Genomic DNA, 20,444 nt, shown 5'->3' on the forward strand with positions numbered 1-20,444 from the left:
TTATTTCAATTTTTCTTTCATATTAAATATTGGATTATTGTTTCAGTATATTTTCCCCCAGTACTGCCTAACATGTGCAAAGCATTTCTTCTTCAATACAACTTAAAAACTCTTCAAGTACTGTAAATCATTTTACTTTTCACTTTGAAAACTACTCCTCCCAATCCATGTGGAGATATACCTTAGTTAAAATTATGTTTCTGAATGATTGATGTGTCAGAATTTTAAAGTCCACTGTTTTTATAAGTCAGAGCCATCCATTTACATTCCTATACTTTTTGCCCTTTGTGTATTTCCTTTAATCTTTTCTATTTCTTATTATGTCTACTTGATCTTTTCTTTTTTAATTTGATTGTAAATTCTTAGGACTGAAGACTGCACCTATCAAGTCAGGGCAGAGATACTTCATGGCATGGGTGTAGACTTTTGCCTCTATTGAGAATGTACTAGGAATATACATAGTCTTAATGGTTAATTAGAAACTGACTTCTTAAGAAAACTGTGTTTCTGTTTGCATGCAGAGTTGTAATTGATGGATATCCAGTAACAAGAAAACAAGTAAACCTCTTGGAATCGGCTAGGATAATTCCAGTGAAAATCTTTGAATTAGGAATGGATGCAAAGGAAGTGTCCAGAAGAGCACTGTTGGATAAGGAAAGCATGAATAGGTAGTGATGCTCCCTGGTAGCAATAATTTTACCCACATGGTATTGTCATTTCTCTGTTTATGTGCCTCAGTGCTATACCCACAGAGGCTGCGTCTAAGCTAATGCATAACCCAGCTGTCTCCAAACTCTGAACTCTGAAACACACATGAAAGACATGGGCACCCGTCCCTCTACATTCTAATGCTTTGATTTCCATAGACCAGAAATGGAGGCATAAGGAATTTGTGGCCAGATCCCCTGTGATTGCATGATTGAGGTCACAGGTGTGCAATGCTGTGCACCCACTGCTTAGTTAAATTTGTTTTAATTAAACTGTACATCAGAAACGTTACTAGTTCACTCTGCTGCTGAAGTTTAATATTCACCAATTGAATTATTATCATCATAAGGGAAATTGCTATTTCATCTAATAAGCTCTCTTTTAAGTCTTAATTGGAGTCCTTTTTAAAAGATGGAAATAATGTATATTTTAATAACACATACAATTCATGAGTTACTCATCTAAAACTTTCACTTCAGCTTGCTCCCTTCTTTGTTTTTCTAAGGAGATAAATATTAAAGAGCTGTTGGTTGTTTTTGAGGAAGAGCAGTAAGTAGTTTATAAACAGAGAATTAAAAAGAACAGAACATTCATGTTAAAATTAAATTCTATAAGAACCTGGTTCTCATTAAAGGAAGTGTTTCTAAGAAGTTCAAGACAGGTTAGAGCACTATTGCATGACTCTTCATTTTGTCTTTCTTTTTATCACATAATCAGTACAATGTTTAATTGTTTTCTGAAAGCCTAAAGACAATTTGCATTGCAAAAAAATTAAATTAATTCTGTCTTTTAAAAAGTATTTACTTTAAACTTTTAATTTTAAATACCAAACTAATTACATTTCATAGGCTTAAACACAAATAAAATGTGCAATATCAGGTATTTCTGAAAGGTACAACTTACAGAGAAATTAATCCAATTAAAACAGAAGTTTATTGGTTTGGGCATCATTTAAATTAAGAACCAGAACAATAAATTCTTCTATGTTCTAGTCAAAATATCTCTTCTGGTCTTGCATAATATTTTTAGAGGTTAGATGGATTACTTTCATTTATTTATATGTAAACATGACAGACAGTTTTCAAAATACATCCAAGGATTATGGCTACTTCTGGATTTCAAACAAGGGCACAGTTCAAAATTAAGCCTGTTTTTTAATAAACCACTGAATTCCATTTAAAAAGTCTCCTAGCATTTTGTCTCGGGTACCATTTAATGGTGTATTGGTAGTGTGTGTCAGTTAATATGTGCTGATACATTCCAAATCCTTAACAAAATTATTGAGTCCTACTTGGGACATAAATAGCAGAAGTTTTGTTCTTTGTTTCTGAACATAACTGTCTGATAAGAAGCATGCTGCTTTTCGTATGTACCTGGTAATATTCTTAGTTCAAAATCTGTATTTCTCAAATATGTTCTACAGTGTCAAATAAGCAGAATTTTGTAAAAAGGACTTAAAAGTGAACTCTAGAATTTAGGCCTGAAATGCAATGAAATATCTGATCTCCAGACTTAAATCAGTGTTATTTTCATTATCTTCAGACCTCCCTACCCTGAACACGACAGCTCACAGATTCTAGCGATTAAAAATTCCTGCTATGAACAGCACATAGATGCAATTAGGACTTATTATAAGAAGGAGCATCAGAACTGGTGTGTGATTGATGCCTTTCAAAGCAAGTGGTGGATCTGGAACAAAGTACTGCAGGAAGTGCAAGTGGTTGTTAAAGAAATTCAGATATACCTGGAAAGAATAAGAGAAGGTAAAAGAACAAAAAAGTTTCTCAGAATAATACTTGTTTCTTTAAGAAGCTGCAATGTAATGAGTGCATTTCAAGTGCAACTTGCTTTGGATGAAGCTAACTTTTGGGCACATACCTCCCCTCAAATTCTTCATTCTCATCTGAAGTGATCTCTGAGAGCAGAGACAAAACTAGCTACAGGACAGTCTGAGGCCATCCTTGAAAGAACAGGGTAACAGAATACAGCTGAAAGAAGTCACAGGTCTCATGGTCCATGGCAGATTCCTCAACAATGGGTGAGGAATCACAAAGGGTACCCCAAAGTAAACAAAAGGAACTATGACTTGTAGTTTTACTTAGGTGTCAGTGGAGAAAGAGGGAAGGAGGAGGAAAATGTTAATTATAAATTCAGAATTAAGGTTAAATAGGCCATCTGAGTTAATCTCTGTGCTATGGGAGGAAAACCACTTTAGTCTAGAATGAACAGTTCCCACCTGAATTTTTGTGGGTCAGCATTCCTCAGGATTAAATATGCCTTTCAAACATGCCTACAGTTTAACTAGAATCCCTCTGAAGGGCAAACAGACTTCTTTATCTTATATCTACCTTTTGGTTTTAACTTTTGCAGCTCTGTAGCTGCACCCTTCTTTAAAATTGCAGTCATAAGCAAAAAAAAAAGAAATTAACTTTCTCACATCAAGCTTGAAAAGCACAATTTTTAAACAGTTTGGGGTTGAGATGACATTTTATTCAAGATTTGGAATATATTTCATCCAGATAGACTGTAGCATTTGCAAGACATGGATGAATAAAAGGGGAGGCTTTCATCACACCTTGTACTCTTTTTCACCAATGTACAGAAATACAATAATAACTGAAATGTTCCTTAGAAACACAAAGGAATAAAGCAATAAATTAGAAATAAAAGTGTCCCAGGGAAAACAGACTAATAAGTTAAGCATGCAGAGTATCCCCCAAAATAATTATTGCATTTCTTAAGTGCTAGAAAAATTTTACTAAAATTAGTTTGTAAAATGGGTTGCAACTTCATTTTAATATCAATCTATAAAAACAATGCTACTGTAATTCTCATTATTTCGTATTATTTTCACATGATGAATTATAGTATCTTCTAAACTGTAACTTTTCTGAATAGAAATGTTTGATGTTTCTATGCCTTTCATTAATAAAACTTTATCATTAATTGCTTCTATTAACAGGAAAAGCAGCCGGCATCGCTGATTTATGTATCACTCCCAAGGAGCTGCAGTATCGGCTGGGGGAGTTTGGACAGTACTGTCCCGTCAGCCTTGCAGAAAAAGGTGAATTGGTTGACTGCTCCGTAACGTCATCATTGCAGTTTGCTGCAGAATTTCAAGGACGCTATTACAAAATGGCTTCACAGGAAGAACTAGATGTAAGTGTCAAAAAGCAGGTCAGGAGGGGATTACAGGAAGAGGCAACATTTTTGCTTAGATTCTTTGATTCCATACAGAAACAAGCAATATGTAATCTGAATTAGGCTAAGTATTCAAGCTTTTGCTTGGTCTCCTTCTGCTATCAAATGTCTAGGCAGACAAAAAGCAGCAAGTCCGCTCAGCCCAAAGGTCCTCTTACAAATAGTCACAGATCTGTGTGATTTTTTTTTTATTTTAAAACAACCTCCTTTCTCCATCTCTTTTGGGTAGACAGTGGCTAATGATAGCAATGAATAGTGATGGATGGTGGGCAGATAGTGATGACTCCAACTGAGAGTAAGTTGGAAAATAATTTACTTACTCAGGAGCAGCAGCAGCACCAGCACACTAAGAGAGGTGGTGTAGAAGAAACAAGTATCTAAATTGTGTGAGCCAGTCCTCTGGAGTTTGACTAACAGTCTTACAGTGCTTCTTTCACTATAAGAACATTTAATTTCTTTTTCTACAGAAATTCTTGAACAGACCAGAGGTTTATGTGCCACCACTGGCACCTCACCCTTTCCCACCCCCAGATATGCTACCAAAGAAACTGACTGCAGCAGAAGTGAAAGCCTTATTCCCTATAAGTGCTGAAATGAAGGGGCACTGTCCAGTCACTTACTTAGATGGAAAACAGAGGTACGTCACTGCAGTTTTCATAACCTGAATTACAGACTATGTATCCTATATTAACACATTAATAAGGAAATACTTTCAAAGAACTTTTTAATAATGTTCAGGGTTTGGACAGAAAAAGCATTGTGCCTGTGGCTTTAGAAATTGATGTAAAATCACCTTTTGATACATACGGCTACAGGTTCTACAAGGATCTGTGTTGGCTTACCATCTTTTGTGATGACGACTGTTTGGATATAGTTTGAGTTTTCTTTATCATAAGCCTTCAGAATTTCAAACAAATCTCACAAAACCTTAGTAGATGCAAACCTAGCTATTATATGATTTTTATGAGATCCATAAAGCCCCACTGATTTCCTCAGTGTGCAGGAATTTTTCATCAAGTCAGAACCATAGTAAGTCAATTCTATGTTGTCCTTTCTTAATCTCCTGAACAGCTATGGCTGGCATTTCAACTCCAGGAGATCTAAAGAAGCGCTATAAAAGCCCCTTAATAAGCAGATTTTGAGGCAGAGACTCTCTCAGATTTTGAGCCTTGTAACTTCAGTCATGTGGTGGAAACTTGGATGATCCAATTGCTACCTTTTTGTAGTTCTATACTTGCTAAATTACCTGAAGGCTCCCAGAAGCTCATGAATTTGCACCACACAAATGATGTTTTACATTTCTTGTCAATTAAGTCTTTTTTGCTCTGTCTCTTCAGATATGAAGCTTTGGTGCCTGGCAACATTGAGTATGCAGCAAAATATCAAGATAAGGTGTATATTTTTGAAAGTGAAGAAAAACTTCTTAAGTTTATGAGGTAAATATACTAACTGCATTTAAATCTTTAATCTTGTCACAGTTTATACATCTTGAAAGTTCTTACTTTGTATCTGGTTAGGCTACCAGAGAAGTACTGGAATCTGAAGCTTCCACGTAAACTCCCTCCAGTAAAGGAGCCAATACCACTCACTGCACTCCCTTTGGCTGGATACCTTGAACAGGCCAGTTTTTGCTTTTCCATTTTAAAACACGATTTTGCAATGTATAGTATATCCCACTCAGTTTATTTCATTTTTAATGCAATGAGAGTCATGTGCTTATTAATGGGATTATATTTATTGAAAATTGTGTTCTTACAATTGAGAGCAATTTTTTTTAAAAGCTTTAAAATAACATATATTTGTAGCTTTAATGAAAAAAATACAAGACCATCAGAGGGGAATAATTAACTGCAGTATTATATGATGGATTTTCTGAATTTTTTGTTTATTATATCTGGTGAGATTACATTTTGCTTTGATTTTTAGCACCAGGATAGACACAAACCTATCCAGAACCATTTAAGGATGGCTGGTTACATTTTGAGGCATGAATATGAAATGAAAAATGACTCATGGTCACTTCCCTTCCTATTTTATACTATTATGTTCTACAATTCACCAACTTAGGTATCATCCTATATTGTTAGATTTGCATGACGACAGGATCAGGCTTTGAGTATATTTTTGTTCAAGATTTCTGTAACAGTCTTCTAAAACTGTCTTCTTTCTTTAGGGAGTAGCAACTTCTCTAATAAAAGCTCTGAATGAAGTAGGCTGCTTAAAGCCAAAGGATCCATTCCTAAGTGTAAAAAAGACTGCTCTGCTGTTTGTTGCCTACCATTTAAAAGGTGATGTATAAAATAATATGCTATAAAAATAATTATATAAATGCAGTAAATCATCTGATATAACATTGACAACCAATCTATGTAGTTTTCTCATGTCCAACTTGGGAAAATACTATTATATCCTGATATAAGTACACACGGCCAAGTTTCTTGGAAAAGTGTAAAGACCAGGGAGGAAAATAAGGTTAATAGGATAGGTAGATAGGGAAGTGATCTCTCACAAATCCTAAGATTTTAATGACATTTTATCACCAACAACCTGATGGCCTTGAAAACATTTCCAACATGCATCGTTGGAGTTTTTAAACAGAAACTAAAATGTTGTCATTTAGGTGGTACTACATTTTAAACTAGTCATACACAACCTGAATTGCCTCAAAAATTGACTAAATTTACTGTGATAAAAAGCTGAAATATTACCCGAGGAATGGTTTAGGTGCCTCAGTGCTTGCTTTTTTTCAACTGTATCAGGTGGTCAAATAAAACCTATTAAAAAACCTTGCCTTGCAGATAACCTGAAGACAACTTTCTGGTCATAGATATCTCCAAAACCACATCAGCCAAATATGTAAATGACAGGTCTAATTGTATTGAAAAACAGCTTAAGTGCACATAGAACACCTGTCACTTTTTTAAACAAGCCCTTCTTTTGCATGGGCTCAGTACTGATACACTAAGTTATACAGTACAAAGTAATAGACATCCATGTAGATTGAATTAGATTTTAGCTCAGGGAAGTAAGATGTTGGCTTATTTGTGATATTATCTGGGAAGATCTGAATATTAATGTGATTCAGAGTATCAGCATGTTATTTTAAACTTTTTTATTTAATTGATAGTCCAATTGACCAGCTATCTTTTCCTTAACAAAGATAAGCCATGCAAAATTAAAATCGGGTGGCCTGTATTCAGCCTACAAAATAGTGATAAAATAAAACGTCTCATGGAGCTACCAGAGGTTAGGACTACTACTTCATGAGGAAAGTTGCTCAAGCTTTGTCTCCTGTGTTCATATTTTCTATTTTTTAGAATTTTTGTTTGGTTGGTTTTTTTGCAGTCCAAGACAGCAGCTGCAGCTAATAACATTTAATAGTTTGCAATCAGCCTAAACAGTGCCAGCTTTTAGGATTTCAACAACCTAGTTTGCAGCTCTGCTGTAGCTTTTGTCTGGTTTCCAGTACTGCTGGAGATTTCTGGAGCAAGACTGCCACTTCTTCAACCCACCGGTTTTGCTTTTTATAAGCCAACCTATTCAGAATTTTCCCTTGCCTTGCCTTTTGTAAATTTTAAAATTTGGCTTAATTCTTTTAGATAATGGCTATCTCTCTCTCTCTTTTTTAAGTCCTTCACATCCTGTGTTTCCTCACGTAGTTTCCAGAGCCCTCCAGAATTTTCTTGGACTATGACAGTATTTGCTAGCACAGCTTTGTTATGGAAGACCACCGAACAGTGTAGGCACATGATAGGTCCCTGTGTAAATGTACAGCTCTTAAGCCAGAAAACTGCTTTTATACTGTAGTTTGTTTCATCCACAAAGACCATTAGCGCAGCTTTGCTAACACAACGATGTCCGCCCTAGGAATGCTTTGCTCATACATTGCATTGTTAAGTCATTATTAGCACTAGATGATGAACTGGAAAGGTTATGCAAGTACACAAATCTCATGCAGCGACAGTTTGACCATAGGAATCCAGGAAAACAAATCATATTCTTCTAACATTGGGTAGAACTGCTTCCAACTTGAAGATACAGCATTCCAGTACACTGAAAATTCTCCTTTGCAAATACAGTATTATTTACTATGGTGGGACTCTTCAGAGTAGTCATACCATCCTTGATCAAAAAGCTTGATCCAAGTACTTCATGTTGTGGTCCCCTGGAAATTTTTCACATCCTATCTCTGTCTGAAGTAAGACTTCCTTGTCTTCAACTTGTGTCAGGGACAAGAAACATCAGTTTCGTTGCTCCTGGAGCTTTTCTAATAATAGTGGATTGATTTCAGTATCCAAGAAGAGAAGGTACAGGTGATTAATCATAAATGTAGAGAGACTTACTCCTGGGGAAGGGGGAATAGTAGGAAACCGCACATTACTAGAGTGATTTACTGCCCTTGAAACTTGACTCCTGTAAGAGCTCTATGCACACCTGTGCTTGAGAACTGGCTGCTGGTAAATGTATTTGTCTACAATTTAAACTTGGTGGCCTTATGTATGTCTATATAGTACAGTTCTTTATGCTGTCTGCTATTTGTAATGAGATATGAAGTACCATCTGCAGGAAAAAAAATGGTTACAATTTGTCTTAAACCATTCCTTCCCTTTATCTCAGTATAACAGTTAAAATAATAAGGAACACTCTGAGGATCGGCACTCAATACTAACGTACACCAAAATACGGCTTAGGGCAGGGAGGTCAGAAAGAAAAGAAACACTACGGTCTTCATTGTAGTTTTTAGCCTCAACGTTTCTTTCCTCCTCTGAGCTATCTGGCAGCTCTTGCATTTTCAGGGGCAAAGCACTGATGTCACAGAACAGCTGTGCCCAGGTCGCAGCAACCCAGCACCAGCCACACTGTGCCTGGGCTATGCCCCTGCGGTGCCACCATGTCCCAGTTTGTCACCGCCTGGTATTGCCAGCCCCTCACGGAGAATTGGCATTCCCCAGGAATGGGAAGCTGATGGCAGCTGAGCGTATGCCTTATCTTCCTGACTGTCATGATACTTTTGCAGCCAGGAAATTCTGAAATACCTGACTCGTTGCTTTGGCACCAGCTGGTACAGCTCACGGCCGTTCCACCCATACCAGGGATAAAATCATCAGGCGCAGGCCCGACCCCTTGTAAAAAAAAAAAAAAAAAAAAAAAAGGGCTTAAGGTCATGCCACAAAGCGAAGAGCAGGCACTAACGTACCGCTTAATTCTTGCGGCGCACAACCCCCGGAGCACGGAGCCGGCGCGGCAGGCGTACCGCGGGGAGCTGGCGCGCTTCCTGCGGCGCTGCCGGCTCGTCCCCCGCCTGGGGACCGCCACGGCGGGACCCCCGGGCTCTGCAGAGCCAACAGCGCTTTCCCTGAAAGACGGCGGCCCTGGGCTGCCGACTGTGCCCTCGCCGCTCACCTCCCCCCAAGCACAGCCAGGGGCGCCGCCAGCAGCCGCCCGACCCGCCCGGGAGCATCCCCGCAGCCACCGAACCTGAAGATTAAAATTTCTCATGCTGAGCCACGCCTCGCCTCGCGACTGCGGCCCCGCACGGGCCCGGGCACGCAGGAAGGCGGTGGGGCGGTGGGCGGGGCCGCGGGAGGGCGGGGGCCGCGGGAGGGCGGGGCGGCGGGGGGCGGGGGGCGGGGCCGCGGGTCGCGGGGGGTAGGCGGGCGCCGCTGGCTGCGCCGTACGTCATGACGCAAGGCGTACCGCTGCACCCGGGCCGGAAGTGCGGCGGCGGTTGCGCAGAGGGGGCTGGCGGCGGAGCGGTGAGTGCTGGGCGCCGCTGGGAGACAGGCGCTGTACGTCCATCCCCCAGCACCCGGCCGCGGCGGGGCCCCGCGGGAGGGGAGGCACCCGCGCCGTGCCGGGGGAACCCGCGCCGGCTGTTCATGCGGGGCAGCGCCCGCTCCGCCCCGGCACGGCGGAGTTGGGCCGCGGGCGCCGCTCCCTCCGCCGCCACCGTCTCGCCCCACTGAAGGGGCGAGCGGCCTTCCCCGGGGGGGTGGCCAGAACCCGCGGGAGCGAGTTACGGAGCTTGGGGCTTAAGTGGGCTCTGGGGCGGGGAGGGTTGGCCCGGCGGGGCTTGCGCCGCCCCGCTCCCCCCGCGGTCCACAGCAGCCGAGCAGGCGGCCGAGCGGGGCCGGCAGGGCCGGGCCCTGTGCCTGGGGTCAGCCCCCGGGAGCTGAGTGTGGCTCACGGGCCCTTCCACAGGCCATCGGCAGGTGGGCCGGAGCCTGTCCGCGCCGCTGGCGCAGTGGGTGCCTTCCTCTTGTATACAGCCTTACCCTGGAATTGCTAGGGTTGGGGTTTTTTTCGGTACACGTGCTGGTTTGGATTTTGCAGTCAAAATACTAATTATGTCACCTCGTGATGGAATACCGAAGTCCTTCATGTGATCAAAACCCACAAATCACCTACTATGCTGAGACACGTGTGGACATTGGAGTTGGCAGCAGGTCTTCAGGAGTTCTTGTAATGCACTGTAAGGCAGAGTTGGGTCCACCATGCAGCCATGCTTTAAGGGGCTTCAGCAACGTCACACTCACATCCTCCAGAAGTTAAAGCTCCCAGATAAAACTGTTTGGCTCCAGCATGAATTGTCCAGTAGCAGAGTGGGGCTAAACAAATCACTTGATGGCTGCCTCAGTAGCATTTAGGTATCACCTGTATGTAGTATAAGTTATTTCTTGCAGCATTCAATCAGGTGATTGGAACTGTTGTGCTCACTAAATACAAATACAAGTATGTATTTGTATTTAATGTGACAGTTTTATAAATAGAGATGACATCTAGCCAATCTGTTTCACCTTTGGCTCAGCTGGTCCTCTTGAAGTGGACATTTTTGGTACATCTCTTCTATAGTAGTATTTGATGGATGATTCTGAAATTGCTGGGTTATTTGTTTCTTCGTTTTAATTTTTACATACTTAAAATTGAAGAAGCCTGATACTAATAGCATGGTTGACCCAATTTTTAGAGCTCTTAAAAAAAGCTGCTGGTTTTCTGCTTTTGTTGCCCACCTCCATAGGCTGCAGCTTAGCAGGTAAGTGTTCCAAAAGAGAAGTTTTTGGAAACATAGAAGTGGGTAATGTGGGTAAGTGATGGCAGTGAAGTTCTGTCGATTACAGGATTTTGTAGTCTTGTCCCTGAATAATTTGAGATGCAGCATTTGCAATGATGAAGCTGCAGTTATCATTTTTTTTAATTGTTATTTGTTTCCGCTGTAGTGGGTTGACCCTGACTAGATGCTCCATCACTCCCCTCCTCAGCTGGACAGGGGAGAGAAAACAGAACAAAAGGCTCATGGGTCAAGATAAGGACAGGGAGATCACTCACCAATTGCCAACACGGGCAAAACAGACTTGACTTGGGGAAATTAGTTTAACTTATTATCATTCAAATAAGTGTAGGATAATGAGAAATCAACCCGAATCTTAAAACACCTTCCCCCCACCCCTCCCTTCTTCCTGGGTTCAGTTTCACTCCTGAATTCTCTGCCTCCTCCTCCCAAGTAGCACAGGGGGCCAGGGAGTTGTCTCCACTGCTTCTTCCCCCTCAGGGGGAGGACTTCTCACACTCTTCCTCCTACTCCAGCATGGGGTCCCTCCCACAGGAGACATTTTGCTCCAGACAAACTACTCCAACATGAGTCATTCCCACAGGCTACAGTTTTTCACAGACTGTTCCATCATGGTCCCCTTCCACAGGGCACAGTCCTTCAGGCACAGACTGCTCCAGTGTGGGTCCCCTGCAGGGTCACAGCTCCTGCCAGCAAACCTGCTCCAGCCTGGGCTTCTCTCTCCATGGGTCCACAGATCCTGCCAGGAGCCTGCTCCAGCACAGGCTTCCCATGGGGTCACAGCTTTCTTTGGGCATCCACCTGCTGCAGCATGGAGTCCTCCATGGGCTGCAGGTGGCTGTCTGCTCCAGCATTAACCTCCATGGGCTGAGGGGTACAGCCTGTGTCACCATAGCCTTCTTTATGGGCTGCCGGAGAATCCAATGCCTGGAGCATCTTCTCCCCCTCCTTCACTGATCTTGGTGCCTGCTGAGTTGTTGCTCTCACATCCCCTCTCTCCCAGCTGCTGTTGCACAATAACTTTTTCCCCTTCTTAAATACAGTATCCCAGAGGCGCTGCCACCATCACTGATGGGCTTGACCTTGGCCAGCAGCAGGTCTGTCTTGGAGCTGGCTGGCATTGGCCCTGTCGGACATAGGGGAAGCTTCTAGCAGCGTCTCACAGAAGGCCCACCCCCGCTACCAAAACCTTGCCATTCAAACCCAATACACCATTTAGGAGCTGTGAACAAAGAGTTCTTTTTCTCCAGTTGTTGTAGTTGTGAAAGGGGTTTTCAGAAGGGGTGGCCATTTTTTTAGATGCTATACAGTTCACAGTACATCAGAGATAAAGTGAAATAATAGGCAGTAATTCTGATCTAAGAAGAAACTTTTTGGAACCATTCCTTAGGATTTAAAAACATTTTTTGAAGAAAGTCTGTCAGCATTGGTGTTGATTTTGTAAAGAAAGTTCGGGGGCTTCAGAATTGCTTCAGTAATTGTTGAACTCTGTTGACTGGTAAAGCAAATTATATTTGGTGTCTTATAATGCAGACTTCTAAAATACTTCTTTATTGAAGTTATTCTGTTCTTGTAGGCACATCCTTTCACATTTGCAATTAAAATGGCAGAAATGGCTCCTGATGCTTCTGAGAAACTGGTCGTCATCCACTCCAAAGCTCACAAAGATACCATTCTAGCTAATTTTGAGGAACAAAGGAAAAAGAATTTTCTTTGTGACATTACTCTAATAGTGGAGAATGTGCAGTTCAGAGCCCATAAAGCTTTGCTTGCTGCCAGCAGTGAGTACTTCTCAATGATGTTTGTAGATGAGGGTGAAATAGGCCAATCAATTTACATGTTGGAGGGAATGGTTGCAGACACCTTTGGAGCACTGTTGGAATTTATCTACACTGGTTGCCTCCGCGCCAGTGAAAAAAGCACAGAACAAATTCTGGCTACTGCACAGCTGCTGAAAGTGACTGACCTGGTGTGGGCCTGTACAGACTACCAGGCCAGCCGTAGCCCAAGTAATGTGTTACCAGCTCCATCTAACAGTGGAGCCTCTGTAGCTGTTATTGGAAGCGACAAGAAGAATGGAGATCCACCAAAGCGAAAACGAGGGCGACCAAGGAAAGTCAGGAATGTCCAAGAGGAAGAATCGGGAGCAAATTCTGCCGAAGATGTGCAGCTGAGAGAGAACAACTCCATGCAAAATAAGCAGAATTTTATGAAAAGAGACAGTGCACCAGAAGAAACAGTTGCCAGCGAACAGGCTCCAGTTGGGAAAGATGCAGAAGAAAATGAACCTGCTTGTGGCTCAGAAGCTGCCGTCAGTCTCTCAGCTGAGAAAGATGAAAATTATGATCCCAAATCTGAAGGAATACAGAGCACTCAGAGCCGTTACAGCAAACGTAGGATAAGGAGATCAATCAAACTCAAAGACTATAAACTTCTTGGTGATGAGGATGAAAAAGGACTGGCAAAGAGAACTGATGGAAAAAGAAAACGTGCAGGTTCTGAAGCTCGCTGTAAAGACTGTGGCAAAGTATTTAAATATAATCACTTCTTAGCTATTCATCAGCGAAGTCATACAGGTAGGCATTGAGAGACTTCTCTTTTGGGTTAGGGTTTAGTGGCTTGTTGCTAAATGTGAGCTAGTTGTTGAAATCTGGGCTGTAGTCTACAGCAAGAACCAAAACAGCATGCTGATCCGTATTACGGTGTGTCTCCTGTGTTCGCTGTTCTGTTCTTGTTGGCAGATCTCATAGCCTTTAAGTCTTACATTGATTGCAGTTTAGTTAATCATTTCAATATCTAAACATTGAATTATATGGTAATAGTTAAAGAATTCTTTTAATGCTATGTGAAGCTTGTCTCTTAATTCTCCTTATCGCTACTCAAAAGTGATCTTTTAGTAGCCTCAACATTGCAGTGCATCTCACTATTAGCTCAGAATATCTAGTGAGAAATAATGTATGTGTGCTTAAAAAATGTCATCTTTTGCTTTTAGGGGAGCGTCCTTTTAAGTGCAGTGAGTGTGGCAAAGGCTTTTCCCAGAAGCATTCTCTTCAAGTCCACGAGCGGATGCACACCGGAGAGCGGCCATACACGTGCACCGTCTGCAATAAGGCTCTGACAACAAAGCATTCTCTTCTGGAGCATATGAGCCTACATACAGGTAAATGTTTAAAGGCAATTTGTAACCTCTTTCCTCCAAGAATTTGCCTTTTTGAAAAAAAGGTATTTCTGCTGTCTTGTGTGTGCTGGTTTATTTGTTAGTTTGTTTCCATGTACTTGCTTTGGATGTGGCTTACATTTTAATAAGTGATTTTCTTTACAGGGCAGAAGGCTTTTACATGTGATCAGTGTGGGAAATACTTCAGCCAAAAGAGACAGCTCAAGAGCCACTATCGAGTACACACAGGTATCGCAGATCTGAGTTGAAGAGCTCACTTACAGTCCACGCTGATTTGTCCTCCTAAAGATTGACTAAGTCTGAAAATTCTTCTTCATTGACGTATTTAGTCTCTGCTACCCTGATGTGTGGTATCTTGCTATAACAGTGGATAGGGTGAAAAAGACAAAATGGTGTATAATAAATGGAATGTTTAGAAAAATAGTTAATTGAGACAGACTCTTATGATGATTGGAAATCAGTTACTCTGTATTCGATATACAACTTGATTATTTTAGCCCCCACTGTCTGTGTTACATAGAAGCTAGGAATTGTATAAGCGATTGTCTGCTGCCTGTTGTGCAAATTGCCTTGTAGTTTCCCACTACTTTGAAGTAGTAATGGCAAGCAAGCTTTAAGAAGTGTCCTCCTGACTTCTTGAGTAGGATGGAGACTAAGCTACACACACAGGAAGTGGTGGGAAAACCCCAGAATTTACAAAGCTTCAAGAGAAGGTGTGTTTTGGGGGGAGCAGGTGACAGTCCGCTCTTTTCCTATGGTAATGTTAAATAGAGAAATAGGAGTGCAGCAGTTAAGATGGGGAGAAGGCAGTGAATCACTTTTTGTTTTATCTCTATATTATATCAAAGTGGTTATTTTACAGGAAAGTGCTTTAACAAAGATCACTGAAGAGATACAGGGGATCACTTATGCACTGACACTTTTTTTATTATTGCGACAAGGCCGTTCACTGCCGGAATGTAACCAGTGTCGTCGCAAATTCATGGATGCAGCTCAGTTAAAGAAACATCTAAGAACACATACAGGTAATACTGTCCAGCATGGTTTGTGTTTTGGGTTTTTTTCTTGAAGTAACAGACAAAATGTTAGGCAAATGATACTTGCCTCTGTGGGATGAACTTCTGCTCTGCTTGAACATAATGATGCCTGTGTAGATAAGAAGGAGATTTGACATTAGAATCATAGGTGTGCGAAAAAGCTTGTATTACAACAGCGCAGAAGCAGTGCCTGTTACAGTAAGAGGATTTTTTCCCCATTCTTGTAAAGCCTGCTGCAGAAAATAGCTGTTAGCTCTCCTGTGACAGAATCCTGCACTAGGAACTCAGTTTATCAGGAGAGTCACGTGTGGCATATATGGAGCATGAAGTGAGCTAACTAGTAACAGAAAGTGTATTCCCTAAATGAGTTGGGCACCCATGCCTGTGAGGGATGGGTGCTAATGAAAATTGCTGCTGACCGGAAAAATAATTGTTTCCATTTTACCTTTTTATTGCAGTGTAATAAACCAGATGTTAGCAGGAGATGGGCTGAGAGGGTGATTTAATGCAAATGCGTCAGAGGGTGTTTTAAGAGATTTAGAGGGTGAGGTGATACTTGAATGGCTAGATAACAGAAGTAAAAAGGTTGATCTCCCCTCTCGCGATAACGAAGTGTAAGCTTCTTAAAATAGTTCTCTTTGAAGGGTAAGTTCATAAGATGATGTATGAATAATTATTTCTTTTAGAATTGCTATAAGTATTGGCAATTGTTTCTTCCCAAAATCAAGTTATTCTTAAGCATGTTGTCTGCAGTTGTAATAAAGTATGTACAAGATTGAGTTATGTATCTCATTCATTTCCTTCTCTTTCTCAGTGAAAATAACACAGCTTTAAATTCCCTGGGATATGAGGAGGCCAGAACTTAGACTTCTGGGAGTTTTTTGTGTATCCAGAATAGTGTTACCTTGGATACTTAAAATACTGCATTTTCTATTTAGGAGAACATGGTGGTTTTTGACACAGGACAATTTTGCTGTTAGAGCTCTATAAATGTAGTGGGAAATGAGTTTGGGGGTGGGAAATTAGAAGGGGACGTGTACTAAGTAGCAAGGTAAGTTGCAAAAATAGATGAACTAAGATAAGTTCTAGCAGAAACTGGCTTGCAATGTATTTTGCTTCCAGAAAGACAGGTCAGATACCAGTATTAATGATGCAGAAGTAACAATTGAGCTGTCCCATCTCAAAAGCAGGAAGTAAAATTCTAAGGAGCTGAGGAGACAGGTGTTAACACTGATGTGACTGTTCTGCTTTGGCAGAAGTTTTGTAACACTGTGTCATAAGAATACAGTCTACTTAGGAAGTTACTCCTGTTTTCAGTAGGAGGCTGGGACTAGATGACTAGGGGTCCCTCCTGGCAGATGTTCTTGTTCTCTCATCCTTTACCCCTGCCCTCCAAAGCCATATGAAAGCTGGTAAGCGTTGCAGTGCTATGCTAAATGTGAAGCTTCCTTGGAAATGGCTGCTGCCCCATCCTCAGTTTCAGTGTGCTTTGATGGTGTGAATTACCACAGTGATGATCTGGATTCTCATGTCTAGTGTCTTAAATAAGCTCGATGCAGCAAGAATATATGATGGTGTGAGTTAGGATTTGCTTTGGTTGGGTACTGTCCTGTTTCTTGTGAACCTTTTTGTTACTTAATTTTGTTCTTCTGCTTCTACTCAGTTAGGCACAAGAATTCCAAATGCAGTAAAACAAACAAAAACCAAACCAAACCAAAAAACCAAACCCACAATTTATTCAGTCCACCATAATTTAATTTTTCTGACTGGTGTTTCCAGGGTATCACAGGCCTAGGATGGTGGAGCCTTATTGGAAGCCAGCCAGCTTAAGATAATGGATTGACTTTTTGGTTTTGGAAATGCAGGCCCACTCATCTGCAGGGTGTTGCATGTGAGCCTGGTATTAATGCCTACTAGTTCAGGGTCAGCCTTTTTCAAACCTGTTTCACATGGAACACCTGCATCTGTGTCATAGGTACGTTTTTTTGTTGCTCTGAGGGCTCAAATCACCTAATTCTTTATCTTCAAAGGGGAGAAGCACCAGAGACCTCTGTTTAAGATACTACACTCACATTTAACTTAGTGAGTTCATTCGGTTTCAGGTATCTGTCCTGACCCATGGCAGAAGTGTGAGGATTTGACAGTACACACTTGATACTGTGTATGGTAAAATATAAAATGTTTTTTAATACTCTGATGGGAAGTGCTATATAAAAAATGATGTCAAATTTCTTTTTGTTAGGTGAGAAGCCCTTCACTTGTGAAATTTGTGGCAAATCTTTTACAGCTAAAAGTTCTCTTCAGACTCACATTAGAATTCACAGGTAGAGTATGTCTAATTTTCATTATGTTCTTTAAAAATGTAACTTCTAATCTGATACCTGTATGTAGTGCTTGTTCAATGTAGGATGGTCAGGGCTTGTTTGCATTTTGGATGGATGGTTAAAGACTAAATCTTACTCTATTTAAAGAAGTAATTGGTAGTGGAAAGTACTGCACCAGTTAAACACTGGTGTGCCAAGACATTGTTAGATTCTTCTTTGGTGTCTAATGACATTGTACTGACTGCTTTATTATTTATCTGAAAATTTTACAGTGAACTTTGTTTGACAGCAGAACAGTAGCCAAGGTGTAACAAAGTTACGGGCGCATTGTCCTGTTTCCCTGTAGTCTATCATGTCTCTTTAATAGCATTAGTTATCTTTTACCCCTGTCAGTGTGATGTATTGCATAAGGGCATGTCAGATTTTAAATTGTTGGAAAATTGTTGTGGGCCTTATGTAAAATAAAGCATTTCTAGTAACATTTCTCATCCCTTTGAGTCAGGCAGTAAGTTAGGATTTGGACACTTCTTTTTGTTTTAAAGCCCACGCTGTTAATAAATGTTCTTAAAATGCTCATTCCTTCCAGTCCAGAGTAAATTGTTACATTTTTGTCAAGGTCTAGCAGCACAGAGTTTGTACCTCTGGTATTACGATGGGAGGGCAGTTATGTTATCTCTGTAGCTCTTGAGTATGTACTAATGAAAGTGTTGCACAGTTCATGAAGTCAACTAGGACAAAATAATTAGGAAGTCAAATAGAGACGGTTTTTAATGTTACTATTCTTAAGTGCTTATGATTTAGCAAAACAAAATAATAAGTTTTATATTTTATAATAAGTTGCAGAAAGCAGCACTGTCAAAGTGAATATTTTAATGAGCTAAAATACCTTCCTTTGCAGAGGAGAAAAGCCGTATTCTTGTGGTATATGTGGAAAATCCTTCTCTGATTCCAGTGCAAAGAGAAGACACTGTATCTTACACACAGGCAAAAAGCCTTTCTCCTGCCCAGAATGTAGTTTGCAGTTTGCTCGTCTGGACAACCTGAAGTCTCATTTGAAAATTCATAGCAAGGAAAAGCAGTTTCAGGAAGCCAGTGCTGCCCCAGGCCCCAACACTAATTCAGAAGAAGTGAGAAACATTCTCCAGCTGCAGCAGTATCAACTTGCCACCTCTGGAGGGCAGGAAATTCAGCTCCTGGTTACAGATGCAGTACACAATATAAACTTCATGCCTGGTCATAATCAAGGCATTAGTATTGTTACTGCAGAAAGTGCCCCAGCTATGACCACAGAGCAGGCTGCGAACCTGACGCTGCTTGCTCAGCCACCGCAGCAGCTGCAAAACTTGTTGCTTTCAGCTCAGCAGGAGCAAGCGGAACAAATGCAAAGTATCAATATGATTGCGAACCAAATAGAGACTGCCCAGCCTGAACAAATGCATGTCATCACTCTTTCCAAGGAAGCGCTAGAACACCTCCATGCTCATCAAGGACAAAATGAAGAAATCCACTTAGCAGGATCTTCCCATCCAGCTCAGCAGGTGCAGCTGACTCAGGAATCAAGTCAACAGTCTCACTCTAGCCAAGATACAGTTCCTTCCCATCAAATCAGTGAAGAACAGAATCAAAGTGTACCTGTTTCTGAATCCCGTCAGCAGTCTCTGTCAGTAAATGAGTCATCTCATGAGCACCCTATTCAAGGACAGGCTTTCTGAAATGCTTGTCATCAGAGGACTAGGCTATAGCATGCTTCTCATCCAAGCAGTGATTATGTGTCTTGCGCTTTCTTTTCTGCAGCATGATCTGTCTGATGATGCATTTCTTGGTGATTTTGATGGGTGACTTTCTGTTTTCTTAACCTTATTTATTTTAGACTTTTTTTCTTTTTCCAGATTGGTATTTCTGTACCACTTAGTCCATACCTCACAAGCGATTAGTGTGGGGTTTTGTGCCTCATACACATCCATGCCTACTGAGGAGATGTTTGGCCCCTTGTTTGCATTTCTGCGTGACGCTCCAGAGAAGTGTACCTTGCTGGTAGAAGAACACCATTTAAAGATGTCTGTTGATGAGAAAATACGACTTCTCTGATGAAGTCGTTATCAGAACTACTGTCAAGCTTAAGATAACCAGTACTTTTTGCAAAGCTAACACCATATGTCTTATGTTTAACGAGCTTTCTCTCTGCAGGTTAATGTATAATTTTCGATGTGATCATTCCCTGAAGTGCATTTTGATTTATTGACTACCAAATGTGTTTGGTTTGGGTTTAAATCGTTGCAGCCTTTGACTGGCCCTGGATTACCCCTTCTGTTTACTGTATGCCGTACAAGTTTTGCTCCTCAGAAAATTGCACTTAAATAGTGAAAATGAGATGTGATGGTTACACTGGACAAACAACAAGCCCAGATTCTGCTCTGTTAGTTCTACCACTCACTCTCTGTGTGACTGTGGGCAAGGTAGTTGACCACTGTGCCTTATTTCATCATCTAGTAAGTGGAGATAGCGTTCACACACTGCCAAGCACTTTGAAGAGCTCTTGATGTTGAAGGCACTGTCTATTGAAGTGCAAAATTCTCTTCCTGACAGGTTTCTGTCTAAGCTTAGGAGCCAGTGTATATTTAAAGTGTTATTTTTTGTACTTTTGAGAGCAGAATGTAATGTTACTTTTAATATATGTTAAAGCTGGTCATTGTTTTTGTGGGGACATGAACGATGAATAGAATCACTTCAGAGCATAATGAGCTATATAAATAGGGCATATGGCGTTAAAGTTGTACAGCTATTTTTCGCTGACTAGATTAGATGTGTACAGATTGTTTTTAATGACTGACTGACTGCTAACAAAAAAGATTTGACATCTTAATAAAATGCCATGCTAGAATACATGCTTCTCACATAGTGTGCTACTGTGTTAAAATCCAGTTAAA

General features: G+C 41.0%; 3 protein-coding genes and 1 long non-coding RNA gene across 9 annotated transcripts in view; 3 read left to right on the forward strand and 1 right to left on the reverse strand.

Annotated features, from left to right (window-relative positions):
* AK9 (adenylate kinase 9) overlaps positions 1-6,220 on the forward strand; it is a 73,533-nt gene extending 67,313 nt beyond the window's left edge. The window contains exons 29-35 of the mRNA XM_056344586.1: positions 522-668; positions 2,251-2,471; positions 3,671-3,867; positions 4,377-4,546; positions 5,247-5,345; positions 5,427-5,529; positions 6,083-6,220. Coding sequence (XP_056200561.1) covers positions 522-668; positions 2,251-2,471; positions 3,671-3,867; positions 4,377-4,546; positions 5,247-5,345; positions 5,427-5,529; positions 6,083-6,208 — 1,063 coding nt within the window. The 3' untranslated portion in view covers positions 6,209-6,220. The remainder of the gene's footprint in view (positions 1-521; positions 669-2,250; positions 2,472-3,670; positions 3,868-4,376; positions 4,547-5,246; positions 5,346-5,426; positions 5,530-6,082) is intronic.
* A 502-nt stretch (positions 6,221-6,722) lies between these two features.
* On the reverse strand, positions 6,723-9,406 carry LOC130151836 (uncharacterized). The gene is made up of 3 exons (XR_008822741.1): positions 9,313-9,406; positions 8,946-9,032; positions 6,723-8,254 (listed from the first exon to the last, which is right to left on the reverse strand). It is a non-coding gene; the product is annotated as an uncharacterized LOC130151836 (long non-coding RNA).
* Positions 9,407-9,605: 199 nt separating this feature from the next.
* ZBTB24 (zinc finger and BTB domain containing 24) lies at positions 9,606-20,402 on the forward strand. Of its 6 annotated transcripts, XM_056342624.1 has the most exons (9): positions 9,648-9,665; positions 10,284-10,942; positions 12,555-13,554; positions 13,971-14,138; positions 14,301-14,384; positions 15,098-15,181; positions 17,436-17,517; positions 18,416-19,177; positions 19,407-20,402. In XM_056342624.1, exons 3-9 carry the CDS (start codon positions 12,582-12,584, stop codon positions 19,603-19,605), a joined length of 2,352 nt encoding a protein of 783 aa, XP_056198599.1. In that variant the 5' UTR covers positions 9,648-9,665; positions 10,284-10,942; positions 12,555-12,581; the 3' UTR covers positions 19,606-20,402. The 6 variants fall into 6 exon arrangements, 3 of the variants coding, with proteins under 3 accessions (XP_056198598.1, XP_056198599.1, XP_056198597.1); XM_056342623.1 differs by lacking the exon at positions 10,284-10,942 and having other exon boundaries at positions 9,606-9,665; XM_056342622.1 differs by lacking the exon at positions 9,648-9,665 and having other exon boundaries at positions 9,981-10,942.
* The window catches only part of PPIL6 (peptidylprolyl isomerase like 6), a 28,177-nt gene continuing 17,346 nt past the window's right edge, over positions 9,614-20,444 (forward strand). Inside the window, exon 1 of the mRNA XM_056342627.1 lies at positions 9,614-9,665. The gene's annotated coding sequence lies outside the window, so the exon portion shown is untranslated. The remainder of the gene's footprint in view (positions 9,666-20,444) is intronic.

The sequence above is a fragment of the Falco biarmicus genome, chromosome 6 (assembly GCF_023638135.1).
Source record: "Falco biarmicus isolate bFalBia1 chromosome 6, bFalBia1.pri, whole genome shotgun sequence".
NCBI lineage: Eukaryota > Metazoa > Chordata > Aves > Falconiformes > Falconidae > Falco > Falco biarmicus.

What these genes read in the sequence shown, in the direction of transcription:
- ZBTB24 (XM_056342623.1), top strand. Translation starts at nt 12,582, where the DNA reads ATGGCAGAAATGGCTCCTGATGCTTCTGAGAAACTGGTCGTCATCCAC. An exon ending in CCACTATCGAGTACACACAG is followed by an intron (nt 14,385 to 15,097) that starts GTATCGCAGATC and finishes TATTGCGACAAG; the next exon opens with GCCGTTCACTGCCGGAATGT. An exon ending in ACATCTAAGAACACATACAG is followed by an intron (nt 15,182 to 17,435) that starts GTAATACTGTCC and finishes TCTTTTTGTTAG; the next exon opens with GTGAGAAGCCCTTCACTTGT.